The sequence below is a fragment of the Nothobranchius furzeri genome, chromosome 9, assembly GCF_043380555.1.
Source record: "Nothobranchius furzeri strain GRZ-AD chromosome 9, NfurGRZ-RIMD1, whole genome shotgun sequence".
In the NCBI taxonomy this organism is placed as follows: domain Eukaryota; kingdom Metazoa; phylum Chordata; class Actinopteri; order Cyprinodontiformes; family Nothobranchiidae; genus Nothobranchius; species Nothobranchius furzeri.
In genome coordinates this window covers 61,826,195-61,851,075 of record NC_091749.1, presented here as the reverse complement: position 1 = coordinate 61,851,075, position 24,881 = coordinate 61,826,195, and the positions used below count along the sequence as shown (strand labels likewise).

At 40.9% G+C, this 24,881-nt stretch overlaps 1 protein-coding gene across 1 annotated transcript in view; it reads left to right on the top strand.

Annotated features, from left to right (window-relative positions):
- The window catches only part of rras2 (RAS related 2), a 53,067-nt gene that overhangs the window by 18,496 nt on the left and 9,690 nt on the right, over nt 1-24,881 (top strand). The window contains exon 2 of the mRNA XM_015953101.3: nt 24,706-24,793. Coding sequence (XP_015808587.1) covers nt 24,706-24,793 — 88 coding nt within the window. The remainder of the gene's footprint in view (nt 1-24,705; nt 24,794-24,881) is intronic.

Below are 24,881 nucleotides of genomic sequence, written 5' to 3'. Positions count from 1 at the left end.
CTTCTGATTACTACACAACCCGCTCTACCTCCTAAGCTACCGCTGCCTCCATGGGTTTTCCACTAAATGGCGAAACAGGGATTTACCAATGAATAAAAATAAAATAACTTAAACTTAATAACCAAATTGTATATGTAAAGGGTTTTTAATATTTTTGCAATAAAAACAGGATTTTGGTCTTATCAGGTCAGCTCAGGGGACACAAGAGGATTGCAACTGGTCATGTGGAACTGAAGACCTGAGACAAAAACCTGTTTCTGTACATTGTTCTGTGGTGTGACCACCACTTCTACTACACTAGCTTTCATTGTGAGAGACTGCTAAATGTTAGCTTGTTTTGTCACAGTGCACAACTTCCTCTCTCTGACTACTGAAATATCATGAAAAGTTGTATTGACATACATTTGGTTGGTTACTTGCAAGATTTCTGTCATTAGACACTTTAAACATCTCGTTGGGTGGGGTAGAGTTGAAACAATTAGAAAAAGAAAAAAAATGTATATAATGCCGCTCAACAACAAAAAATACAAAAAAATATTTTAAAAAGTATCGTAATAAAGAATAGGGAAAAAAGAAAATTTTAGATAATAAAATGCGAAGGAAGAAAAAAATGAATAAGAAAAGGTAACCATGGGATCCTGAAAAGACAGAAATGGTTGAACCCGCAGCATGAAGAGAAAGTTTTCCGGAAGAATCAGTAGAAGGTCCCACCTAATCCAGGCTGAACAGGTGAGTTTTCGGCTGCTTTTTAAAGGAGACCACTGAGTCCACTGATCTGACCCCGGTTTCACACTGCAAGCATCAGCGGAACGGAACAGCAGCGGAGTGGCTCACTCGCAAACTTCAGAGCGGTCCTTTTCACACCGGGAGAGTCTTGGCCGCGGCACGGCTTCCTCACTGTACCCGCGAGATTCTAAAATCCCTCGAGACTTCTGACACCTTCCTCATCGAGAGATCACAACCCCCGCGAGGAATCACACCGTTGCACTTCTTGAAAGAAACTGGTGGTAAGCAAAGGCGTTCTGTCACATGTACTGACGTAAGTTTTATTTACAACATCGCAACGTTGCATTTTATTTTGAAAATAACCGGGGATTTTACACTGAAAACGTGTGGTTTCCTTTCTCGCACTATGTGAACTGTGGAAATTGACGTGTCCCAGAAGCGGCTCGCGGAAAAAATATAACTCGATCCTATCTTTAGCGGTGCGACGCGGCATGCCGCTTCTGGGACGCACCTGGAAATTGCAGCATCGCTGCTGGTTTGAAACACTCCATAGACTATAATTGGATTCTATTTGAAGCGGTGCCGCTTCACTGCCATTCCGTTCCGCTGATGCTTGCAGTGTGAAACCGGGGTTAGGCTCGGGGGGAGAGAGCTCCAGAGTCTGGGGGTCACAGCAGCACATGGTCCATATGTTGACTGATATTGTTGTTTCTATTGCTGATACTGATAGTTAAAGATCAATATCTAGACATTTTCCACCTGACTTTCATGCTAAAATGTCACTAATAACATCGGCTGATTCAAAAAAACTTCTGAAATCAGTTTTTGAACACCGAGATTAACCAGATGTAAAATCGTAATTTTGTGCACTACTCTGTGTTAAAATCAGACATCTTACTAAAGTTAATCAAACAAAACTGCAGTAAACTGACAAAGTAATAAATATTCAAAACTGGTAAATTATAAGAATTTTTAGTTCAAAATATTTTTGAGCATTTATTAAGCAGATGTTATGCGGGAACATAAACATACATTTAAATAAAATTTCTGCAGTAGCACCAGGCTGCCCGGGCATGTGCCTGGCTTTAAATCGGCTTTACTAAAAAAAACTAAAAATACCGGCCAGATATAACGATCTACCCCTACTTTGGTCTTTATCCTTGATCGCTGCTGTAACAGATGATCACTGGACCTCAGGGACCTGCTGGAGGTGTAGGGACTGAGACCAATGTATGATGGTGCTTGTCCACATAAGGTTCTAAAAAGCAGAACCACAGACAAAAAACGTGTCAGGTTGATTGGACTCTCTAAATTGCCCTTCGATGTGAGGGTGTGTGCTAGGTTGTGGGGTTAGGGTAGGTGTCTGTGTTGCCCTGCGATGGACTGGCAACCTGGAGATTGTTGCAGATAGGCCCCAGCCCCCCGTGACCCCGCATGGACAAGCGAGTATAGAGGATGGATGGATGGATTTTGAAATGAACCCTGAAGTTATCTGGCAGCCAGTGAAGCTGGAGGAGGAGCGTGTTATGGCATGTTGGTGACAGAACCCAGACAGGCCTAGAGGGAGTGAAGATGGTGTCCATTAGGTCTTATTTACGAGAGTTTTCCTGCTTAAGTAATATTTCTGGTGCCTGTGTCGTAGGGCAGCTGGTTTTTAAAAGCACACAACGGTTAATGATGCTTGGTCTGACGTGATGCCAGCGAGTGGCCCTATTTCCTTTGACTAATCACCCCACGCCACGAATTATGGTCTGCAGCATCATGCATGGTGGAAGCTGGAATGAGAGATGGGAAACAAGAGGGACACTTCTCTTTAAGCCAAATCCATGGGATTGAACTTTTTAAGCGGACAGCCAAATAAAATGACATTTTGTCACATGTGCTGTCTACTGTTTGTGTGTTTAATCGACAAACTCTGAATTCACTGCCTTCTTTCTTAGTTCTGATCAGCATCCTATTATGTGGTCAGTCATACGGTTTTCCCGAAAGCCAGAGGCTGTGAGCCGCACTTCTCTGAATGACTTTGTACGTTTTGTTTTTTTTTGAATGGCACACAGTAGTTTCTCTGTACGCACAGCCACTGCAGTAGTTTGTGTGCTCCCTGTAGTGAGCTGAAATCACAGTGCTGCTTTGTTGGCGAGAGCGTGTGCGATGCTACTTCTGCACAAAGAGGATCAGAGGAAGAAGAACTGAATGAAGCACAGAATGAGGCTAAAATACGAGCAAGCACAATGCCGTCTAACACTGTGGTTGTTTTAAATGTTAGCGCAGCGGCGAGCGGATTTAGTCCACTTCTGGTCTTCTAACTGGATCTGGCTGAGATAACTCCAACTTCTTTGTTCTGTATTTATTTGTAGATTTGAAAACGGTATCATGTGAGGTTTTAAAGTTGTTTGGCCACCTCACATCTCCCTTGGAATGTGAGATTTGAACGCAGGTTACTGACCATGCCTGTCTTTTAGTATGTGGGTGTGTACTTTGCTTTTAGAAAACCAGCTAAATAGAAAATATCCCACCAGTGTTCAAACCAGGGAAACGCATCATCGGTGATGTCACATGAACAGCTTGCAGGCTTTCTGTGTCGATATAATCAGCTTTGTTTTTAGATTGTGAAAGAACGATTTACTCTTTTCTCCTCCTCTAAATGCAACTAAATCTGCTGATGAAACGGAGATAAAGAAACGGTTTGTAGCGTGACCAGAACAGAGAGAAAAGACCTCTATAAGCCCAGTGATCTGGTGGACAAAAAGACTTTTAAATGGCACTTCTTTGATTCTGGGCTTTTGAGCTGGTTCAAAAGTGTTCAGCGTCCGGCATGTGTTGATATTTAGTAGCGCGATTGAAGTCTTAATGCCAAAGAGGTTAGAGGAGAGCAGGGGTTCGGCTGTGCCATGAGTTGGCCTGCTTGGTGGGACGTTTATCCAGAGTTTTGTTCTCTGCATGACTGCGGTCGCTAACTGGGCCATCCAGCAGCATGCTCGACATAACCAGATTTAGCACGCCCCAGTGTAACTGGGATATAGCCGTTTACGTGTGATGAGAGGGAGCATGCATTTGAATGGCTGAAGACGGAACGAACACTAAAACTTTCATATTACCACCCCAAGTTATAGATTTAACTTCATCTCAGGAAGAAATAAGTTTAAATACATTTGTATCCAAAATGCACGGTTAGGGCAGGGGTGCCCAATCCTAGTCCTGGAAGGCCGGTATCCTGCAGGTTTTAGTTTTAACTCTGCTTCAGCACACCTGATTTCAATCAGCAGGTGATTAACAGGCTTCTGCTGAGCCTGATGAGCTGCCGCACAGGTGATTCAACCGCTGAATCTAGTGTGTTGGAGCAGAGAAACATCCCTGGGTTATGGTCATGGGATTTTCTGGAAAACTCCAGTTCTAACTCAAAGGACTGACCTGTGTTTGAGTGGTCAGTTACTAATCTGATGGGATCTCTAACAGAGTATTGATGGAGTTGAACAATGCTGTGCGTCTTCACACCAGTAAAGGTTATTGTATTTAAAGAGCAAGTCACCCCCAACCAGAGTCCTACTACACTCCCACATCATGTTTGAAAAATGCAACAAATGCTTTTGCTTGTCAGACCGAGAGAGCGGAGCCACTAACAAATGCACACATACAGGTGCTGGCCAGTAAATTAGAATATCATCAAAAGGTTGAAAATATTTCAGTAATTCCATTCAAAACGTGAAACTTGTACATTATATTCATGCAATGCACACAGACCAATGTATTTCCGATGTTTATTACGTTTAATTTTGATATTTATAGGTGACAACCAATGAAAACATCAAATCTGGTATCTCAGAAAATTAGAATATTCTATAGGCCAATGAAAAAATGTTTGTTTCTCTAATGTTGGCCAACTGAAAAGAATGAACATGAAAAGAATGTGCATGTATAGCACTCAATACTTAGTCGGGGCTCCTTTTGCCTCAATAACTGCAGTAATGCGGCGTGGCATGGACTCGATCAGTCTGTGGCACTGCTCAGGTGTTATGAGAGCCCAGGTTGCTCTGATAGTCGTCTTCAGCTCCTCTGCATTGTTGGGTCTAGCGTATTGCATCCTCCGCTTCACAATACCCCATAGATTTTCTATGGGGTTAAGGTCAGGCGAGTTTGCTGGCCAATCAAGGACAGAGATACCATGGTCCTTGAACCAGGTGCTGGTGGTTTTGGCACTGTGTGCAGGTGCCAAGTCCTGTTGAAAGGTGAAGTCTGCATCCCCATAAAGTTGGTCAGCAGCAGGAAGCATGAAGTGCTCTAAAACTTCCTGGTAGACGGCTGCATTGACCCTGGACCTCAGGAAACGGAGTGGGCCAACACCGGCAGATGACATGGCACCCCACACCATCACTGACGGTGGAAACTTTACACTGGACCTCATGCAACGTGGATTCTGTGCTTCTCCGCTCTTCCTCCAGACTCTGGGTCCTTGATTTCCAAAGGAAATGCAGAACTTGCTTTCATCAGAAAACATAACTTTGGACCACTCAGCATCAGTCCAGTCCTTTTTGTCCTTGGCCCAGGCGAGACGCTTCTTGCGCTGTTTCATGTTCAAGAGTGGCTTGACACACGGAATGCGACACCTGAATCCCATGTCTTTCATGAGTCTCCTCGTGGTGGTTCTTGAAGCGCTGACTCCAGCTGCAGTCCACTCTTTGTGGATCTCCCCCACATTTTTGAATGGGTTTGTCGTCACAATTCTCTGCAGGGTGCGGTTATCCCTAGAGCTTGTACACTTTTTTCTACCACATTTTTTCCGTCCCTTCGCCTGTCTGTTAATGTGCTTGGACACAGAGCTCTGCGAACAGCCAGCTTCTTTAGCAATCACCTTTTGTGTCTTGCCCTCCTTGTGCAAGGTGTCGATGATTGTCTTTTGGACAGCTGTTAAGTCAGAAGTCTTCCCCATGATTGTGGTGCCTTCAAAACAAGACTGAGGGACCTTTTAAAGGCCTTTGCAGGTGTTTTGAGTAAATCAGCTGATTAGAGTGGCAGCAGGTGTCTTCTATATTCAGCCTTTTCAGAATATTCTAATTTTTTGAGATACCAAATTTGGAGTTTTCATTAGTTGTCACTTATGAATATCAAATTTAAATGTAATGAACATTGGAAATACATTGGTCTGTGTGCATTGCATGAATATAATGTACAAGTTTCACGTTTTGAATGGAATTACTGAAATATTTTCAACCTTTTGATGATATTCTAATTTACTGGCCAGCACCTGTACAGGCTCACAGCAGCATTGTGACATAATGTACCAGCTAACGTCATTAGTGTACCTCTTAGCCAATAGCGGTGGCAGTTTTAAATTCGAATGTAATGCAGAGTTTTTACCTGACGACGGCGTAACACTGACAGTCAGTTTTAGGCCGAATATTTAAATTTTAATTGAGATTAAAGTGCCAAATTATTGACTACACATTTCCACAGCACGGTTATTTATATAGTTCATTAGCAAAAAAAAAGTAGATTTGGGGGTGACTTGCTCTTTAAAGTAGGGATGTTCCATTGACGTTTTTTCGCTCCCGATCCATTTCTGAGTGATTTGATTTTGAGTATCTGCTGATACCGAGTCCCAATCTGACACTTTTAAGTAAACTATTAAAATAAGAAAATGAATGAAATAATTTTCAGAAAAGCATTAAAATAAAAAGAAAACACATCCAAGTTGTCCTTGTAAGTTTCACTTTCACTTGTTTAGGAAGCGCATTGATTAAAAAACATGAAATAGAAATTAAGACTAAGCCTTTGTTGTTCAATTTGAAAATCACTATCTCAGGATTTAAAAAGTCATATTTGTTGTTTTATAAGGTTGAATCTAATCTTTTTCACCCGATTCCAAACTTTTTAAAATCCTGCGATCATTCCCGATGTCTGATCACATGATCGGATTGGCGCATCCCTAATTTAAAGGACATTGCAGTGTTCCCTTTTTAGAGCCAGAGCCTCAAGCACTGGGTGGTAGGAGGTAAAAGCTCACCTACTCTCCAGCATACAACTGTTTTTGTTTATTTATTTTCAAAGGAAAGAAATTCTGATTTATTTATAAGAGAAATAAAATTTAGACATAAGTCAACAACATTTAACTGAGGTTTGTTTTTATTTTTTAAAAGGAACCCAGGTTACAAAACCTTGTGGTTCTTATAAGATACATGTTAGTATCAGTTATATTAAAATGGTGTAAAAAACCTTGATGTCTTAATTTTTACAAAGTTTGTGAAAAATTGTTTAACTTGTAGGTCGCCAAGTCGCCATTGTTGTTAGCGTCGCACTGCACTCTGGGTAGTGACGTCACATGGTTGTACCTGTATATGTATATGGACCCTGTAGTGACTGTTCAGCGACATCAACATGTCATCTGTTCAGCCTTTTCACTTTGAACCAGAGCGAAACATTAATGATGACATCACTGACCATGTTTCACAAAATGAGTGTCAAAATTAAGAGGAAGAAGGGCGGGTTGAAGCGAATGCAGGACAAAACCGGTGGTGCGTGTGCGGCAAATGCGTCTCCATGGTAACCGAGACGGAGTGTGTTTGTCAGCAGAGGTTAATGGTAAGGTATCGTGTGATCAGACTTATTCAATTATGAATGGTTTTGGAGAATATTAGCATCCAGAGCTGTCGTGTGCTTTATAGATGATCAGGATATTCAGTGAAACGACTTTAATCCTTTTTGCAGATATTACATATTTGGAGAACACTGTGTTGCTACTCTTACTGCTTGTTTTACTGACGGGAGAGGTGAATGTTCAGCTTCGTCCGTGACGAGTGGCGTGTCCGATGGTTCACCCGGCAGCTGCAGGAGTGGGGTGTCGGCTCAGGAGAGCGTTCAGCGTCTCTTGTCTCTCCGAGGGCGTTTAGGCTCCTTGTGTGGGAAAATGGTCGGTAAAGCATTTAGTTTCTGCCTTCTCTTATACCCAGCCACTCTGGTGAGCTCTTTAAGTAGTTGTGGTCGACTATAAGCCTCAAACGCATCAGGGGAAAAATGTAAAAGCACTGCCACGGATCTTTGGGAAGTTGTGTCCGTCCACAGGCGTCTTCCCACTGTTTTCTCCTCTTCTTGCCAGTGAGAAAGCTGTGTGAACTCACATCACTCCCCTTGTTGCCCTTTGACTGGAAATTACACCCAAAAGCAGCACAATGTGGCATTTTACTTAATTATTAATACGGTGAGCACGTAAATAAAGACTAGCGTCAATAGCTATTCTTCCAAGTGCAACCAATATACGTTATCGCCCCCACAGTGCATTGCGTGCAGATAACATGGCGTCATACGTGTCAAAAAATCTACTAAATATTATAGATTTATAAATAAACGGCAATATTTTGTGTGTTTCTAACAACATAGTCTGGTACAACAGAACACTTGTGGCTTATTAGGGCATACACGTCCTCATAGCCGGAGTTCCTTTTAATGAGTTCCATGTTGAGTTAAAGCGATAGTGTGTCGTTTCTTGCCTCTAGGGGGCAGTAGGGTAGTTTTACACCATATTGCTGTGACTGTCGCTAGTTTTAAAAATGCTACAGTAAATGTTACCTGTGGAGCAGAAAGCATGCAACCTCGGCGTGACTCCTCAGACTTTGATGGTCCTTCACTTAAATCCATCGAGATAATGGAATGTTGATTGTATTTTCTGGAGCTGTAGTTTCCAGATGTGCCCGGGGTCCTGCGCCCACTGATGATGTCATCATACTACGACAATAATGCTCTGCCAAAATATATTGCTTCTCTTGTTCGATTCTGTTTTTACATAAGTTTTGGAAAGAGTTTAGCAGTTTTGTTAAAAAAATTCAGGATTCTTACTGCCTACATTTTTTTCAACATGGTAACGTAAGTTCCGTAAGTCGTAAATCCGGGCAACCGTGTGACATCATCAACAGGTGCAGGACCCCAAGCCGACCAGAAGCAAACTTGGCCACTAGACCTGCGCTTTCTGTACTTTAGGTCCAAATTTTATAGTTATATGGTACAAAACCACCAATATTTTTCAATGACTGGGCATCCTTTTATTCATTTTCAACAACGTCAAACATCAAACATGTTCCTCATTGATCTGCATAACTAGATGAAATGTAACTTTAATCTTACTTTTTATGGTTTTATATCTCAAATGCGCTCGTCCTTTGACTTCAGCGTGACAAGATAAATATTTTCAGTTAGTTAATTGGTTCTGGATGGATGTGAGCTTCACGTCGAGAGTTCGTCTGCTGGTCTGATGGTGTTTAAGGACAGGCCAACAATTAAAGAACATGTTTATTGATCCGTTGCACTTTAGGAGAAAGCAAGCTTATAAGAGTTATGGGTTCATTTAATCCGGCATCAAGCCAAAGTGTAGCAATGGACGCAAACTGCATTCGGGTCGTAGTCATTCAGTGAAAACGTTATCATTGATGCATCGCTCAGCTGTACAGTAGGGGTGTGAGAGTTTTGAAAACGTTTTGTGAGTTCCGTTTTTGGGTCGTAAATCTTTCCCAGCTTTGACAAAACGCTCCCCAGTGGCTCTTCGAGGCAGCAGACACATTGTGTGCTCCCTTTTCTTTCCATGTGTATTAGGTATTGAATAAGTGACCTTTCTAGTTTGCATGAGCTCATGGGAAAAATGGGTGTTTCCACAGGAAGTTGATGCTTTTCCCTCCCCCACTTTTTTTTCTCTTCAGAGCTCCCTCTTCACGAAGCGTACACCCTCCCTCCCCCTCAAACCATTTATTCTGAATGATTTGCCCTTTCCCGTTTCTCTCTTTTTAGTAGTCTTAGGTACTTGTTGAAACAATGCTGTTCACAGATTCTGTCATCTTCTGTGAAATCTTTTGAAACACGGGCATAAAACGACAATAAAAGAAGGGGCTAGTTATGTTGAGATGCATAAGATTTGGTCCTCACCTTCATCTGTTTACGATTAAACCTGATGGTGGTGGTTTGATTGTATACAGCTGCTCCCAGTCCAGCTCCAAAAGGCGTAATTTGTGCACATTGAGAGACAGGAAGTGATGCAAGGTAACCTCTGGTCAGACTTTTATTTTCTTTTAATACTTTCTTACTTAAACACAAATTCACACAGTCTGTCTGACAACATGAAGTAGGTTAAACAATCTCAAAAAGCAATAAAAAAATTCACAAACAAAAAAGAGCAACATCTAAAACACTGCCGGCTTGACTTGTTTAGATTAAAGCTCCAAATCATTTTAATTCAGTTTCAATTCAGTTTATTTATATAGCACCAAACTACAACAAGTCGTCTCAAGGCACTTCACACAGTAAACACTCCAATTGGGGCAGCAGTAGCTCAACAGGTTGAGCGGGTTGTCCAGTAATCGGAAGGTTGCAGGTTCGATCCTTGCTCCAGACAGAGAATTCTGCTGTTATGTCCTTGGGCAAGACACTTAACCCACCTTGCCTGCTGGTGGTGGTCGGAGGCGCCAGTGCTCTGTGGTATTGCTAGTGGATTGTCAGTGCGCCCCAGGGCAGCTGTGGCTACATCATAGCTCATCACCATCAATGTGTGAATGTGTGTGTGAATGGATGCATGATACACTGTAGTATAAAGCACTTTGGAGTCCTTACTCTGAGAGGCGTTATACAAGTGTGGGTCATTTATCAATTATCATACAGTTCAGTTCATTAAGCCAATCAGTAAAAGTTTCCTATATAAGAAACCCAGCAGGTTGCATCGAGTCACTGACTAGTGTCAGAGTCTTTACAGCAATCCTCGTAGCACAAGCATGTAGCGACAGTGGAGAGGAAAACTCTCTTTTAACAGGAAGAAACATCCAGAGGTTCCTGGCTCAGTTTAAGCAACCAGACTCACTGGGGATCGAGAAGACAGAGCAGACACACACACACCCAATCATGGACAAACCCTTCATCATGTCACCTGTAGGTTTCTGAAGAGTTGAATTAAAGCCTAGTGGGTGGTTCCAGCCACCGCCATCTTGGCCGCGTCACGCATCCCGTTGCTCCTGGAAATTTCAAAAGTGGAGCTGAGTGAGGTTGTGGGGGTGGGGACAGATGATTGACACCCATAAAACTCTGAGCTGATGTCGCTACAAGCTAACCAAAGCTAACAGAGTTTGGAGGGCGCACTGCCTTCCAGGCTGTAACACTTTTAATTTGAGGTTGAGGCTGAGGGCGGCAAGCTGCTAGCACTAGCACTGAGGGCTCATCTGAGACATGTCAATCAAAAGGACAGGCCCTTTACAATTCATATAATAAGTTTTAAATACATTTAAACTAGATGAGTTACAAAGAATTTCACCCCCCTCAGAGTTGTCAAACTTGACCTATTAAACCTAAAATGGTTTTTCGTACCAAACTGGGAAGGTGTTTATTCCTGCTGTAAAGTTGGTGTTTTTTAGCATTTGAGTCAACAGGAACTTGCTCCTTTCTGGGTCTATAATTAATGTCACTTCCGCGTCGGCTACATCTTTGGCAGGCACACTTTCCCCCTTGGTCAGATTTCTTGATTCAACAATAATAAAAAGTCGTAGAGCAAAACTGACCTCCATGGAAAATGTCCAAAGCCAAAACCTCTGCTGACCAAAAAAAGAACACCAAGACCCATTTCACATTTGCCAAAAATAACTTCTTGGTGATTCCTAAGTATTTTGAGTCAATAGTGAAACCAAAATTAAGTTAAACCAGAAGTAATCTGTAATGAGCGAATGGTTTTTCACTGCACAGCACATCTCGATATGAACACGTTTTTTATGACCGCTTGTCCAGCTGTGGTGTTCTATCAGAATGGATCAGCACAGTCTGTCCTCTTTCGGCCCAGATTACAGGCCCCAGTCTGTCTTTGTCTCACTTCAGGTCCTTAATTAAAATTGCTGCACTTGGCTCTGGCTCACTGAACTTGTCTTACTTATGGCACAATTCACCTGTCAGCTGGAGGCGACCCCCATCCAGCACCGCCCCATGTGGCTGCTGCCATCCCCATTCTGTTTCTCGGTGCTGAATTCTCAGTATGTAGCACTTTGCATCATCTCTGTGTAGGGTTTAGGAAATTGAGTGCTTTAAGAGCTCAATATATGTATTACCTCTACTTATGACCAATAAGCTGTGATACTCAATCTAAATATAGAATATCACCCTGCTTGGTCTTTACTGTGTTATTCAGAAGATTGTAGGATTCTTTATTTTTCAGGGGATTGTACACACTTCGTTTTGATTCAGGAAAGAGTCAGGTTTATTAAAGTAAGAATTCATTTTACCAACAATTAAAACATGACAAGTTAACTAACATTTACTGTGATGGATGGAACTAGATGTGATGTATGAATCTATGTGTGAATGCGATGTAATCAGAACTTCCGTATCTAGGAGAGCTGAGTTCTGGACGTAAAAGAATTTGGTTTGCATTAAACTATGAAGTTGATTATTATCAAAAGCACATCAGACGCTATCTGTGTGTCTTCTTCACCCGTTCTCGGAGACCCTGTTGGTGGATCCGAAGGTCAGAGAGGTCGGATGACCTCTGGCACAGAAAGGCTGTAGATTACCGTGGCACCGACCCTCCAGTCCAGAGATGTCTCGGGTCATGACAGATGGATGAAACCGCGCGTCTGGGACTCTGAAGGAGTCTAAACAATATCAGCGTGTTCTGCAGGAACTGTTTTGCTGTATCAGCTTTGCAGGTGCAAAAAGATTTTGACGATGTGTCAAAAGCTTTGATGGGTTAAAGAGGGTTTGCTTCAGATGGCCGGTCTGAGGCTTTTCTCAAGAACTACTCCGGAACTGAACTGATGAGTCACCAGAGTGATCCAGTTTTAATGTTCTCATGTTATGATTTGTGTAGCCAACCAGAGGTTGACATGTTGAGGAATATTACCAAGGCAACCTCAGAAACACGCCTTCCTTCATCTGGATGCTCTGATCTGGGGCTATTTATGTGTCATGAGTTTAACTTAACCCTACTTTGTTCTTGTGTGAGTGCAAATGGTGATGACCTTGTCATATTAACATGCTGAAACATATTTCAATCAATGTAATCATAACATAACATTAATTTCAAACTTCAATCATTGAGCACAGATTAATGAAACAGTTTATTATATTATAATTATTATAAGTAGCAATAAACATTTATTTAATGATTATCTAGCTTATAAGTTTTAGAAGTTCATATTTAATTTAGGAAATCATTATTTGATTTAGCAACTGATCCGAGCTGCAAGTGTTCCTTATTCAAAGGCATGAAGAATCCTATAGGATGGTAAGGGAAGCTTGGACCTTGACGAGAGAACATTATTGTTGACAATTCGTTATCATGTGTTCAGAGCTGCAGAGAGGCTCTGAGCTCCAGCTGATGGGATGAAGGCAGGCCAATTTAAAGGGAACACATGCAGTCTCGTGTCTCCTTTTTGACCAGATGTTGAATGGTCAAACTGTACCTAAAAACTGACCATTGCTAGACGTTACATCTGTCAGCAGAACCAGCATTCCATTCAGTGGCACAAGCTTGTAACTGAGTGGCATCTTCTCATGGGCTCTTTATTTGCATTTTTCGGGAGTCAAGTGTTTTTAATGCAGTGAGTGTGCGTTTCACATTGTGATAGTACAATCAATCATTTAGGTTTTTTAAATAGGTTAAAATAATTAGTATTTTAAAAATAAAAACATTTGATTCATACAGGCATTTGCAAATTTTCACACCCAGGGCTTCATTCAGAGCAATTTTAGCATCCTGTACAAAACAAGTTTCCATTCTACATTTATAAATGGATCTGTTATGATCCACAGTAATACTAAAATATAAGCAGCAGCAGTATCTCAGGAGGTAGAACGATTTGTTCAGTAATCGGAGGATTGTTGGATCGATCCCGACAGAGATTAAAGACACTTAACCTTCCTTGCCTGCTGGCGGTGGCCAGAGGGACCGGTGGCACCTGTTTTGCAGCCTTGCTTACGTCAGTGCACCCCAGGGCAGCTGTGGCTACAGTGTAACTTATCATCAGTGTGTGAATGTGTGCATGCGTGGCTGGATGATTTTTTTCTGTTTCTGAATATTGTAGTTAATGTACAGGGTTAGGATTAGGGTTTGGCTGCTAGCAACACATAGCAAGGTGCTCTAAGAACAACAGCGCAAATGAAACCAAAATATCTCAAAAACAAAACCTCAGATCTGTCATAGTTTGGGTGTTTTTTATAGAGAAGAGATGAAGCCAAATAGTTTGATGCGTAATGAGTAAAAAAAACGAAACTAATATTTTCTGATATTACATATTAGCACTAATATTGGCCGATAATATCAGTTGACTGATAATATCGGACATCCCTAACCTTAAGATTAAAGATGCAGCAATTGTCAAATTATTTGAATATTTGGGGAGGAAATCATTCTGCACGTTGTCCAAAAACTTGAGTTGTGGTGTTGTGTGACATAGAAGGAGGAAGATGATGGGAAACATTACAAATTAGCATGATGACAAGTTTTCCTGTAGTTCCTTGTAATGCTAAGTTTCCGATTTCCTTCATTAAAAACCCACATGGCAAAGGTCTGTGAATTATTGTTCAGCACTGAACTGTAAGCAGAAGGTCCTTTTTGTTAAATTTTTAGTATTATGACAGCTTATTAAACAGAAACTCTTGAGATGGTACAATCTGTCAAGATTTATCTGCTACTTTGCTGATGATGTGGCCTTGTGTGATCCGGGTAGATGATGACTGTTTTGGTTAAAAGCATGCAACAGCTCAGTCTGTAGGATAACTGTCAGAGATGGAAAAGGATCTATATTTAGTGCTAGTGAAGTAGTGTGAAGAGGAAGTGGGTGCAAAGTGCAAGCATGATTTTGATTACGCACCTACACATCTTACTCCATTCTTGATTTTCTTTACACTAACAAGCAATTTTAAGGTTTTAACTTTTATCCCAGTGCCATTTTTTATCCAGTCTGGTGTTCTGGCTTTTAGTTTGAAGACCAGTTACCCCACATGCTGGTTTCTTAGTGTGTTTGTATCTATTTCACATATAACATTGTTGAGTGTCAGCACAGTGCAGCTGCTTTCAACATATTTTAAGTCTTTTTTATTTATTTATTTTATGTGTTGAACATTTGAAAGATAATGTGATGCACCTTAATTTGGTGTTCAGATGAAATATTCCCACTTAAGGCAAATAAGTTCAGTGTGGGAGTTTTGGGACATCGTTTTATTGTTGTGGTAATTTTAAATTAAAAAAATCTTGAAATAAAATTTTTATCGGTTCAATAAGTAAAACTGGGTCGATCTTAACAAGCAACGTTGCTGTTTGCATGTTTCTAGTGGAGGAAGGGTGGGGGTTGGTCATGTGACAGAGTTAAAGATGCAACACGGGATTGTGGGATGTCTGAGGCAGAGAAGCAATATAGGTGGTGTGGTAAGATTGGGCAATTAGACAAGTTGATCCACCATTAAAAAAATTTATCAACCGTCAATAGGCTGAGACCTTTGCCGATCGTTCTATTCACGAGCATTATCTTAAATTCCTACAGATTAGTCTTGTGAATGGAACATTACAAACTTTCATATCAATAGCATCTTTTTTTGCAGTGTTTTGTCTTGTACATAAACATGTTGTCCATATTAGAAACCTGGGATTCTTGTGATTTTTCAAGGTTACAACCATAGATTTAGATGCAGTAAACACTTTAGCCAAACCACTCAGAAATTCAAAACGATGTCCAAACGAGGTTTGCAGCCTCATATCATTGATAGAATAGAGTCATCTCGAACAAAAGTGGTCTTTTTACAACGTGTCCAGTGAAATAGTTGGTCTTCACCAATTCTTATTTCCACAATCAAAACCTTAAAAAAAAAATTCAGGTGCCTCTCTTTCATTGTTAGCATCCTCATTAGCTTCAAGCATTTGATCTTATTTGAATCAATAGGTGAAGGGTCACCCCCTCCACTGAGGCAAAATCTACAAACAATGGCTAACATGTCAAAAGTCCTGCGTCTATTCTCACATGTGCTGCTCAAAACTGTTTCAGCACTGTATAGTGGTGTCCCTCATGGTCTGCTTCCACCAAATGAAGAATGATTGTGATTGGTGCAGCACTCTGTGCAGCGTATTTCAAGCCCACAAAATGTCAACTGCACAAATATATTGCCTATCAAATCACTTTTACAGTGTCAAAAGTGTGGGAAACATATTAAATGTATGAAATATCGGCTATCGGCCATTCAGCATTATTAATATCCGATACTGGCCCAGGAGAAAACCAAGCCACTGGTGTTTTTAATGGGTGCTGATGTACAGTAGCTCCAATGTTGGGTGGTTGGTCGATAGGATTTTGGTTGGTAGGTTGGTGGGATATAGGAAAGTGTCATCTGTGACATCACTTCCACCCGAGGGCCTGGCCAATGGCTTGCTGCAGAGGAGGAGTTTCCTTCCTGCAGAGTGGACCGGCGCTGAGTGCTGCCTGACCCACCTCGGCACCGATATCTACGTCGATGCAGTTCTGCCTTCGCGTTTTGTTTTCTTTTGTTGCACAGATAATCGATGCATTTACTTTGCACTTTGTGTCCCTTTCGCTGATGAGCTGTTTTATATCAAAGTTCAGACACTTGGTTTAGCCATTAAAATCACACTAACTGGATTCTCTTTGCTCCAGATTGGAGAAAAAGAAAAATCGGCCTGATTGTTGCCCAAGTGGGGTTGAGCTTCTTTTAGTTGTTTTTTTAGCATTGCTAAGCTCCATGTGAGAAAGTCACATAAATTATTACACTCTGGATATGATTGACTAAAATTGTGATTAGTTTTATATTGTGATATATATCGATATCAATCAATATAAAATTAATATCATCATGTTTTTTTATTTCTCCCAGTCTTGATTTTTTTTTTTACATAACATAAGCAATTAAACAAAAAATTGTATTTAAATATTCCTATAGTTAAATTTTCCCTTGTATATGAGGACTTTACCTCATAGTTGACCAGAACATCAATATTAGAAAAAGAGATCCATCATGTTTCTGCTGATGTTTATAGGTCATATTTACAGGTCAAATTACTCAACATGATTCAGACTGACTTGTGTCACAAAGTTATTGATGGTGGTGTCGTTGGATTCCCTGGTGAAGCCTGTTTGGACTGGAGCCCTTGTAGAGCTGGCTCCGGCGCTGCTGGCACTGCAGAACACTCTCATTTATCACTCGAAAGAGACAATCAGCTTGGCCAGAGCAGGATGCAGCAGCTAAGCCACTCACACCATGGAGGGAGGGGAGGACCAGCCAGAGGAGTGCAGCGCTTAATGCGGCGCTCAGAGGATGACAGAATAGGAATTAAAGGTTGAGAGAGAGAAGACCTGGGTCACGTTCTGAAGCTACGTCCGAGAGTGTTGCAGAGGTGCGAATGCATCTTGGATTTCTACTTCCTCCTCTTTTTTTCTGGAGCGGCTGAAAGCACACTGGTGGTGTAGCGAAGCACATTTTAAGTATTTTAAATAATATCGATGAATTATTGAACAGTGGTGTATGGAAGGGACACAGGCAGGCATACTTACACACTGCAGAGACGACAGGAGAGTGTGGCGGAGAAATTCTCCGCAAATTCTGCAAAAACAGAAGAGCTGCTGGTGGGGAAAAAGATTCTGGATGGTGTAATAAATGTGAGACGTAACAAATTACAAATATCCTAAAGGATAGCTTCACCGACACATTCTTAGGGACCAGACAAAAACTGATGATTTGATTTTGGAATATAAAATCCTAAAATATATTTAACACTTTTTTAGAGGAAAAACATTAGTAATATAGAAATCAAAAGACCTCAGAAGATGAGATGATGTAATAATAATGTAAGAACACTGATTGTGTGTGTGTGTGTGTTCAACCAATAGGACTCACTCACTCTTAAGGGGAGCTAATAGTCTCAAAGTGAGTCAAGATGGCTTCTAAACTCCTTCAGGGTGACTAATGTTCACTGTCAGGAAAGCTGTGAAGCAAGACCTGCAAAACAGAAAGTAGCAGATTTTCTCTGCTGTTCACCAAAGGTCACAAAGACAAAATAAGTCTGTTTTAGAAAATATAATGGGAAAGAAAAAAAAAAGTTTGCACTGCTTTTCAACTTTAAAAACAAATGTAATAGTTTTTTAGCACATTTGCAAATAGTCTGTAGTATAGGCTTAAATGAATGTTGTGTGAGTCGATCTCTGTGTGGACAAAAAGCTCTAGCGCTCCTGTTTCAGGAACTAGAAGCGAGCCAGATGAGAGGAAAATGGCAGACGGCAGGATCTGGAGTCATGTTTTCCTGATACTTTGACATCTCGCCTCTGATTAGTTAACAACAATGCAACTCTGTTGGCTCTGCAACATTTATCTTTCATCTGCACAAATAACTCAAGCCTGAAGAAGTTTCTGCATTGTGGTGGGTTTGCAAATGCTAATGTTTAGCTTCTACTAGCCGAGAAGTGCTCTCGATCTCTCCTGGGCACTAAACCAAGAGCAGCCTATGTTCAGTATGTTCAAAAATGAATAACATTTCGATATTGATATTGATATATCGTGCATCCCTACTGCAACGTCCAGCAATGGTCAGTTTTTAGGTACTGTTTGACCATCCAACATCTGGTCAAAAAGGAGACACGAGACTGCATGTGTTCCCTTTAAATCAGCCTGTCGTCATCCCACCAGCTGGAGCTCGGAGCCTGCGGCTCTGACAGAGATAACGAAGTCATAACAATAACATTCTCTCCTCAAGGTCCCTTACAGAGCACCCTCTTATCTAAGACTCTTTGCTTTACAGAAGAAAAAAGATTTAAAAATTAAATATTAATTTCTAAAACTTACAAGCTAGATAATCAGTAAATAAATGTTGTTTATTGCCACTTATAATAATTATAAAATAATGAAATGTTTCATTAATCTGTTCTCAATGATTGATTGCATGTTTACTTGACAAAGTCGCAACCATATGCACTCACACAAGAACAAAGTAAGGTAAAGTTAAATCCATGACACATAAATAGCCTTTACCCCAGATCAGAGCATCTGGTGTCAGAGGGTGTGTGTTTCTGAGATTCTTGGTAATACCCCTCAAACTTATCAACCTCTGGTTGGCTACACAATCATAACATGAGAACATTAAAACCAGATCACTCTGGTGATTCATCAGTTCTAGAGAAGCTTCAGACCGGCCAACTGAAGCACACCTCTTTAATCACTAAAGCTTTTTACACGTCGTCAAAACCTTTTTGCACCACCTGGTCCAGATGAGGTTGACGATTGAAGTGGCACTCCACCTGAGACTCCGCACCCTGCAGTGGGAACACCACCTGCCGAAGGGGGAGTTGATGGTGGAGCTGAGACTCCGGCTGAAGCCCGGTACCTTGCGGTGGGGACACCACCTGCCGAAGGGGGGGCTGACGGCATCACTGACCCTGCTCCACTACAGCTCGCGCTGGTGAACTCTAGCCCTGAGGTTGGTGACTCACCTACCAAAGGGGGGGTTGAGTGTTGCCCTGTACCACTACTGGCTGACCCTGATCTCTCTGACTACACCTGCGCGTCGACCGAGGGCCCTCCAGAGCGCTCACCTGCGCCATCCCCTCACAAGGCAGCACCTGTGCCAGTCTACAGTCTTAAACGTTCTTTGTTTCAGTTCTCAGGACTGACAAAGTATCTTTTGCTTGTTGCGTGTATCTGTCTGATGTCTAACGCAACTAAACTTCCTCCACAGCTTTCTCTAACGCGACCGTATGAACCTGGGCCCTCTTCGGGTATCACATTCCGAGAGTGTACAGATCTATTGATGACTAATCCAATCCAATCCAATCCAGTTTTATTTATAAAGCACTTTAAAAGACCCAGCACAGGAACAAAGTGCTGTACAGAAAATACATTAAAACAATTGACTAAACAGAAAACAGCAAAGATAAATAAATAAATAAAACGCATGATACATAAAATTAAAATAGCCCTATATTAAAAAATAAAAACTTGATAAAACTTGATAAAACCACATTGAATCACCTAAAACAGCTAAAATAAAATAAAAAATAGAAACCAACATCTCACAAGGTATCAAAAGCCAGGGTAAAGAGGTGAGTTTTCAAGAGTGACTTAAAAACAGGTAAGGAACTGGCCTGTCTTATCTTACTAACAACCGCCTGTCCACACTAAAGATTTGTGTTAAAATTGACCCCACAATGGCGTGCACTGATGAAATGATGATGGCCCTGCCGCTTCACCTGCTGTATCAGTCAGTTCAGCCCAGTGCCGCTCCGGCTTACACTAGCGAGCAGTATTTGCAGGACCTGAAGAACCATCTGCCTGCAGCTTTTTCTTTTGCACAGACAAATCTGGAGAAATCAGCTGAGGGCAGGAAGGCTTATTATGATCAGAAGGCCTCACATTCTGACCTCAGCGTAGGTGATGAGGCCTGGTTCTACATCTTTGCTCCTAATTCCGGTCACACAAAAGCAACCTTTGGTAAACTGACTAAGAAACTTTTGCCGAAATGGTCAGGTCCATACAAAGATCCCATCTATAAGTGAGTCCACAGGAACCAAATCAAACCGCACAAGGGTTCCACTAATTTGGATGATATTACAACCCATGTCCCTGACATGACATACAGTCATACAGGAAATAGGGGTAGAAGACTGCATGTTAAACTCTAGAGTGATGGATCATATTTCACAAAGAACAAGTAAAGACTTTTCTGTAAAACATGGTGGTGGCAGTTTCATGGTTTTAACTTATTTTGCTGCTGTTTATATTAGCATGTACAGTTTATAAGGTCCTAATTGGACTTGCCCCATCTCCTCTGGCTGATTTATATTTTACTTAAATCCAATGTTACTGGTAGGGTAACAAAAGCCTCCAGTAGAGGAGATTGTGTATTCAGACGTACCACCTTCAGTCAGCACGTATCGATCCAAGGTGCTTAAGTCTGGAATACCATCCCGGTGGCAATATGGGAATGTCTAACATAAATTTTTTTCAAGGCCAGTCTGAAAAGACTGCTCAAGGGGAATCCGATCTGTTAGGCTGGTATATAGGTTGCCATTTTTGGTTCTTTTTTAAACACGGATAAGGTTTTTCTTTAGAATTAGGAGACAAACACAGCAAGAACGTACAAAAGATATATAGGTTGGTTTTGTATGTCGATATTTGTGTTTCACAGTGTTGCTTCTTCTCACATGTCTTATGAATTGTCACTTAAATTTCATTTTTGGTGTATTATGGGAAATTATATTCAATATAATGCTGTTTATTTATTTTTAATTTTTTGGTTGATTTTGTCTGGAACTACTGATGAAAAGTAGCCTACAGGCTAATTCTGGCATATTTATTATTTATATGTTTGTTAATATGCATCGTCCCTTTTAATGAATTAAATTAATAAGCTAATCTTCAAAAGGACAGTGGAAGATGATCAATCTGAGGAAACCCATCAGGATCTCCGATCTGAAGCTGTACTTTACACAAGGATGAGCTAAAATTCCTGTTCTCTAGAGTTCATCGGACCTTTTAAACGAGTGGCAAAATTATTAGAATTGTTGCCGCTGTTGTAACATCTTGACATATTTGCATTTGTATCCAAAAGCACTTTTAAAAACATTTATTTCTTTAAAGAGATTTGTTCTGATTCGATTGACAAGCTAATGGCTAGTCACACAAAAGCCACTTACAACGTGGATTACTACCATTTTAAAATGGTGCTTATCAGACACATTTTCAGTTTACACAAACATGGTTTTCTAAGGCTACTATGAATATCACATTACATGGATGTTTACATGAACGTCTGTGGTCATTTACAGGGTAAATAACCTGCAGACATGTCTTATCTGTAGCACTTCCTGTTCCTGTAAAGCTTCCAGATGGATTTTCGTGAGAATGAGCAACATGATGCAACAGCAACAGCTGTGTAAAGCTCAGGCGTTCTCACAAACTATAAAATAGAAGCGTATTTGAGCATCTCAGGGCTTTTTCTCTCCTACTTTGAACAACTTCTAGAGTTTCAGAGTGATCAGTTAAATACCTAGAAATTGTGTTAACTGTAGTTTTTGTCTGTTGAGCAAAAATGTCATTCCAATCTTTGATTAAAACTATGAAAAACTGCCTTTTTGCTGTTAAAATATACAGTACGATCTTTGATTCATGTAGTCCTTTCTCTCTGTTGTAAAACATGAACGCAGCTGTAAAACTTTCATTTGGTTCTATTGTTTGAGCAACTGAAAAAAAAGAGTCTGGATTTTATCTTCTGGTGACCTCTCCGTGTCTTAGGGTGTTGGTTTGACATTCCCCGAGCACTCCCCTCAGCTGTCACCACCTAATAAGTCCCCGAGGGGCGCAAGAACAACAAAACATGGGAAAAATGTAAAAAATGCACGACTCCTCCTTGTCCCGGCAGCCCGGCCCCACCCTTCCAGTCAGGGTTACTATGAGAGCAGATACTTTCCCTGGAATGAAACAATCAAAAACGTGCATGCCTGCTTTTAAACGGGAGAAGCATCTAGGTGAAAGTGAGCAGAAAAAGGCCGGCCTGTGTAAAAAGCAGGGATGGAAGAATGTTTGCCTCACGCTTTCTGTGCAGGTGTGCTGTTCTTGTTTGCCTTCTGTCTGCTGAGAGACAGTGAAGGTAGAGGTCAACAGTGTTGGGCAAGTTACTTCAACACTGTAATGCATTATTTATTACTTGTTGCCCTCATTTTAAAGTAATTCATTACATTACAATATTACTCATTTTAAAATGTAAGGCATTACACTACTTTTGCATTACTTTAAGTTACTTTCACCAAAACAACTTCCATATGAATCTGGTAATGTGACGCTCAGTGAGCTCATGACATATATGTGGAAGGTGATGTGGTGTCTGAGCTAGGGTTGCTGTTATAAACAGTCAGATATAATAACAGTGCTTTAAAATGATTGTTTATTAAATAAAAGCAACAACAATCTGTACTCTCAGCACGCTGCCATCTTATATTAACTGAGCAGGGAGTGAGGTAGTGGGGGCTCCAAGCCTATATTTGCCTTGGTCCCCAAATGCTTTGATACGGCCCTGGATGTGGGACTGACTTCTGGAGTGATCTGATTCTATCACATGTATAAATATTAAATGTTTATATATTATTACTTTTCACTGGTAAAAAATGTGTATAGGGGATAAATCTACCTACTTTTTTCTTTTCAAGCACTTTTGTTTTGTTTTCTTGATTTTATTTGAATAATTTCCTGCCCTTTCTCTCTCTAACCTTCCTGCATGCTGCATGTTTTCTCGTCTTCCAGAAAAACTGTTTCCTAGATTTCCTACTTTCTAAGTAATCAGCCAAAGGGATCTACCAAATGCAAAAAATAAAAAATGCTTAACCCTTTGATGCATGAATTATGAAATCTTCAACCATGTGAATGAAATAAATTTCAGCAAACATTTTTTGTAACATTTAATAATTTACTAATAATTTATTACATGTCCACCTCAGAGGACAGCGTGCATTCTGAACATGTAAATATGTTGGCTTGACAAACTGAAGTCCAAATGGAGGAGCTCAAATGCAATAAAGTCTTCAACAGCTGTGCTTAATAGCAAAATAAATAAGTAACAATTTTGAGTACCTGTCCACTGTAGTGACCATTATGCATCAAAGGGTAAATATGCGCTGCACTCCCGCAGCGATGAGTTGAAATCACCAGGGCACAGATTATGAACTCAGCTGAAAAGTACATGAAGTACCAGAGAATATGGGCTGATATAAACAATCGCAAACAAATGACTTAGTTTTGGTGGAGTGATTTTGTGAGTATAACAGCGGCCGCGAGCAGGATGCAGCTGGAGTATTTGAGACATCACCGCTGCGTCCTTTCTGCTCATAGAATGCCCGCAAAGCTGAGTCCATAAATGATGTCATATATGTGGATCTTTTTTCAGGCTTCCCGCAATTTGAATTGTTAGGAAACCCACATCTTGATTCTGGGTTTAAAAATGCATTGTAATTACTGCGTTACTGACAATTGTACTGAGTAAATGTTACCATTTTCTTTCCCTGTAATGCCTTCCATCACCACATTACAGCAAAAAGCAATGCATTACAGTAATTAATTACTTTTGTACCGCGTTACTCCCAACACTGGAGGTCAGTGAGGCTGTCTGTGCTGTTTTAACCCCAAACACGAGGACGGAGTGTCTGTTTATTCTCAGGTCTGACTCAGACATTTCTGCTGCAGCATTAGTTGGAATTACAAAATAAAAGCGTGCTAAGAGTAGACAGCTGTATATAGATTTTGGTGGATGGCGCTGTGTGCAAAGATCTGTTCATGGCTGTGGATGATGAAACGACTCCAGATGCACCACGAACAAACTGGGATTCTGCATGTTTTCCTGTTAAATCCACTGTTTTCTTCAAAGTTGGCATAACTTTCTTTGTGTTATGCTGAGAATAGCACAGTGCGTCGTTAGGCCATTGAACAAATGAGGTGCTTTTAATTTGTAACCAGTTAGTAACCTGCTGCCATACAAGCAAAGGCTGATATTTTTATGGCTGGTGTGTCTCAGTTTATTGAGGAATTTGGTTTCCTTTGAGGAAGTGAGAAGAGTTACTTCCTCTGGCGCAGTATATAAAACCCCTGGTGGTGGTGGTTTATAGAGCGTGTACCGCAGAGCTCCGCTCGTGCAGAAAAGACTTATAAGGTTGAGTGCAAAGAAGCGGGCTTTGGTATCAGAAAATCGCACTCTTGCTTGAAAAGATTTGGCTGATGAAGGAAATCTGCTAATATTCAGCATGATTAGTTCAGCCAGTGAGCTAAAAAATCTGGATTGGGTGGGGGTCTTTTTAGAAAAATAAGATTCATTCTAACAAGTGTAGCTCTTTGAGAAAATTGCGAGTTATCCAGAATTGGTATCAGCAGTTCGGAGCTAGAGAGTGGCTCTTCTTCTTCTTTTGCAGCCAGTTATTGGAAAAACTAATAATTTGACTTGAAATATTCAAACGCCCTTCTGTTTTTTTTTGTCTTGTCGTGTCTCTCATGCAGTCCTACTTCGTCACAGACTATGACCCCACCATCGAAGACTCCTATACCAAGCAGTGTGTGATCAACGAAAGGCCGGCCAGGCTCGACAGTAAGTACAAACACAAGCAGTGCACGTACTTCCGCATCTGGTGAGGATTTAAAATGTTTATTTTGATGCAAGTTACTCAGTGTGTGTG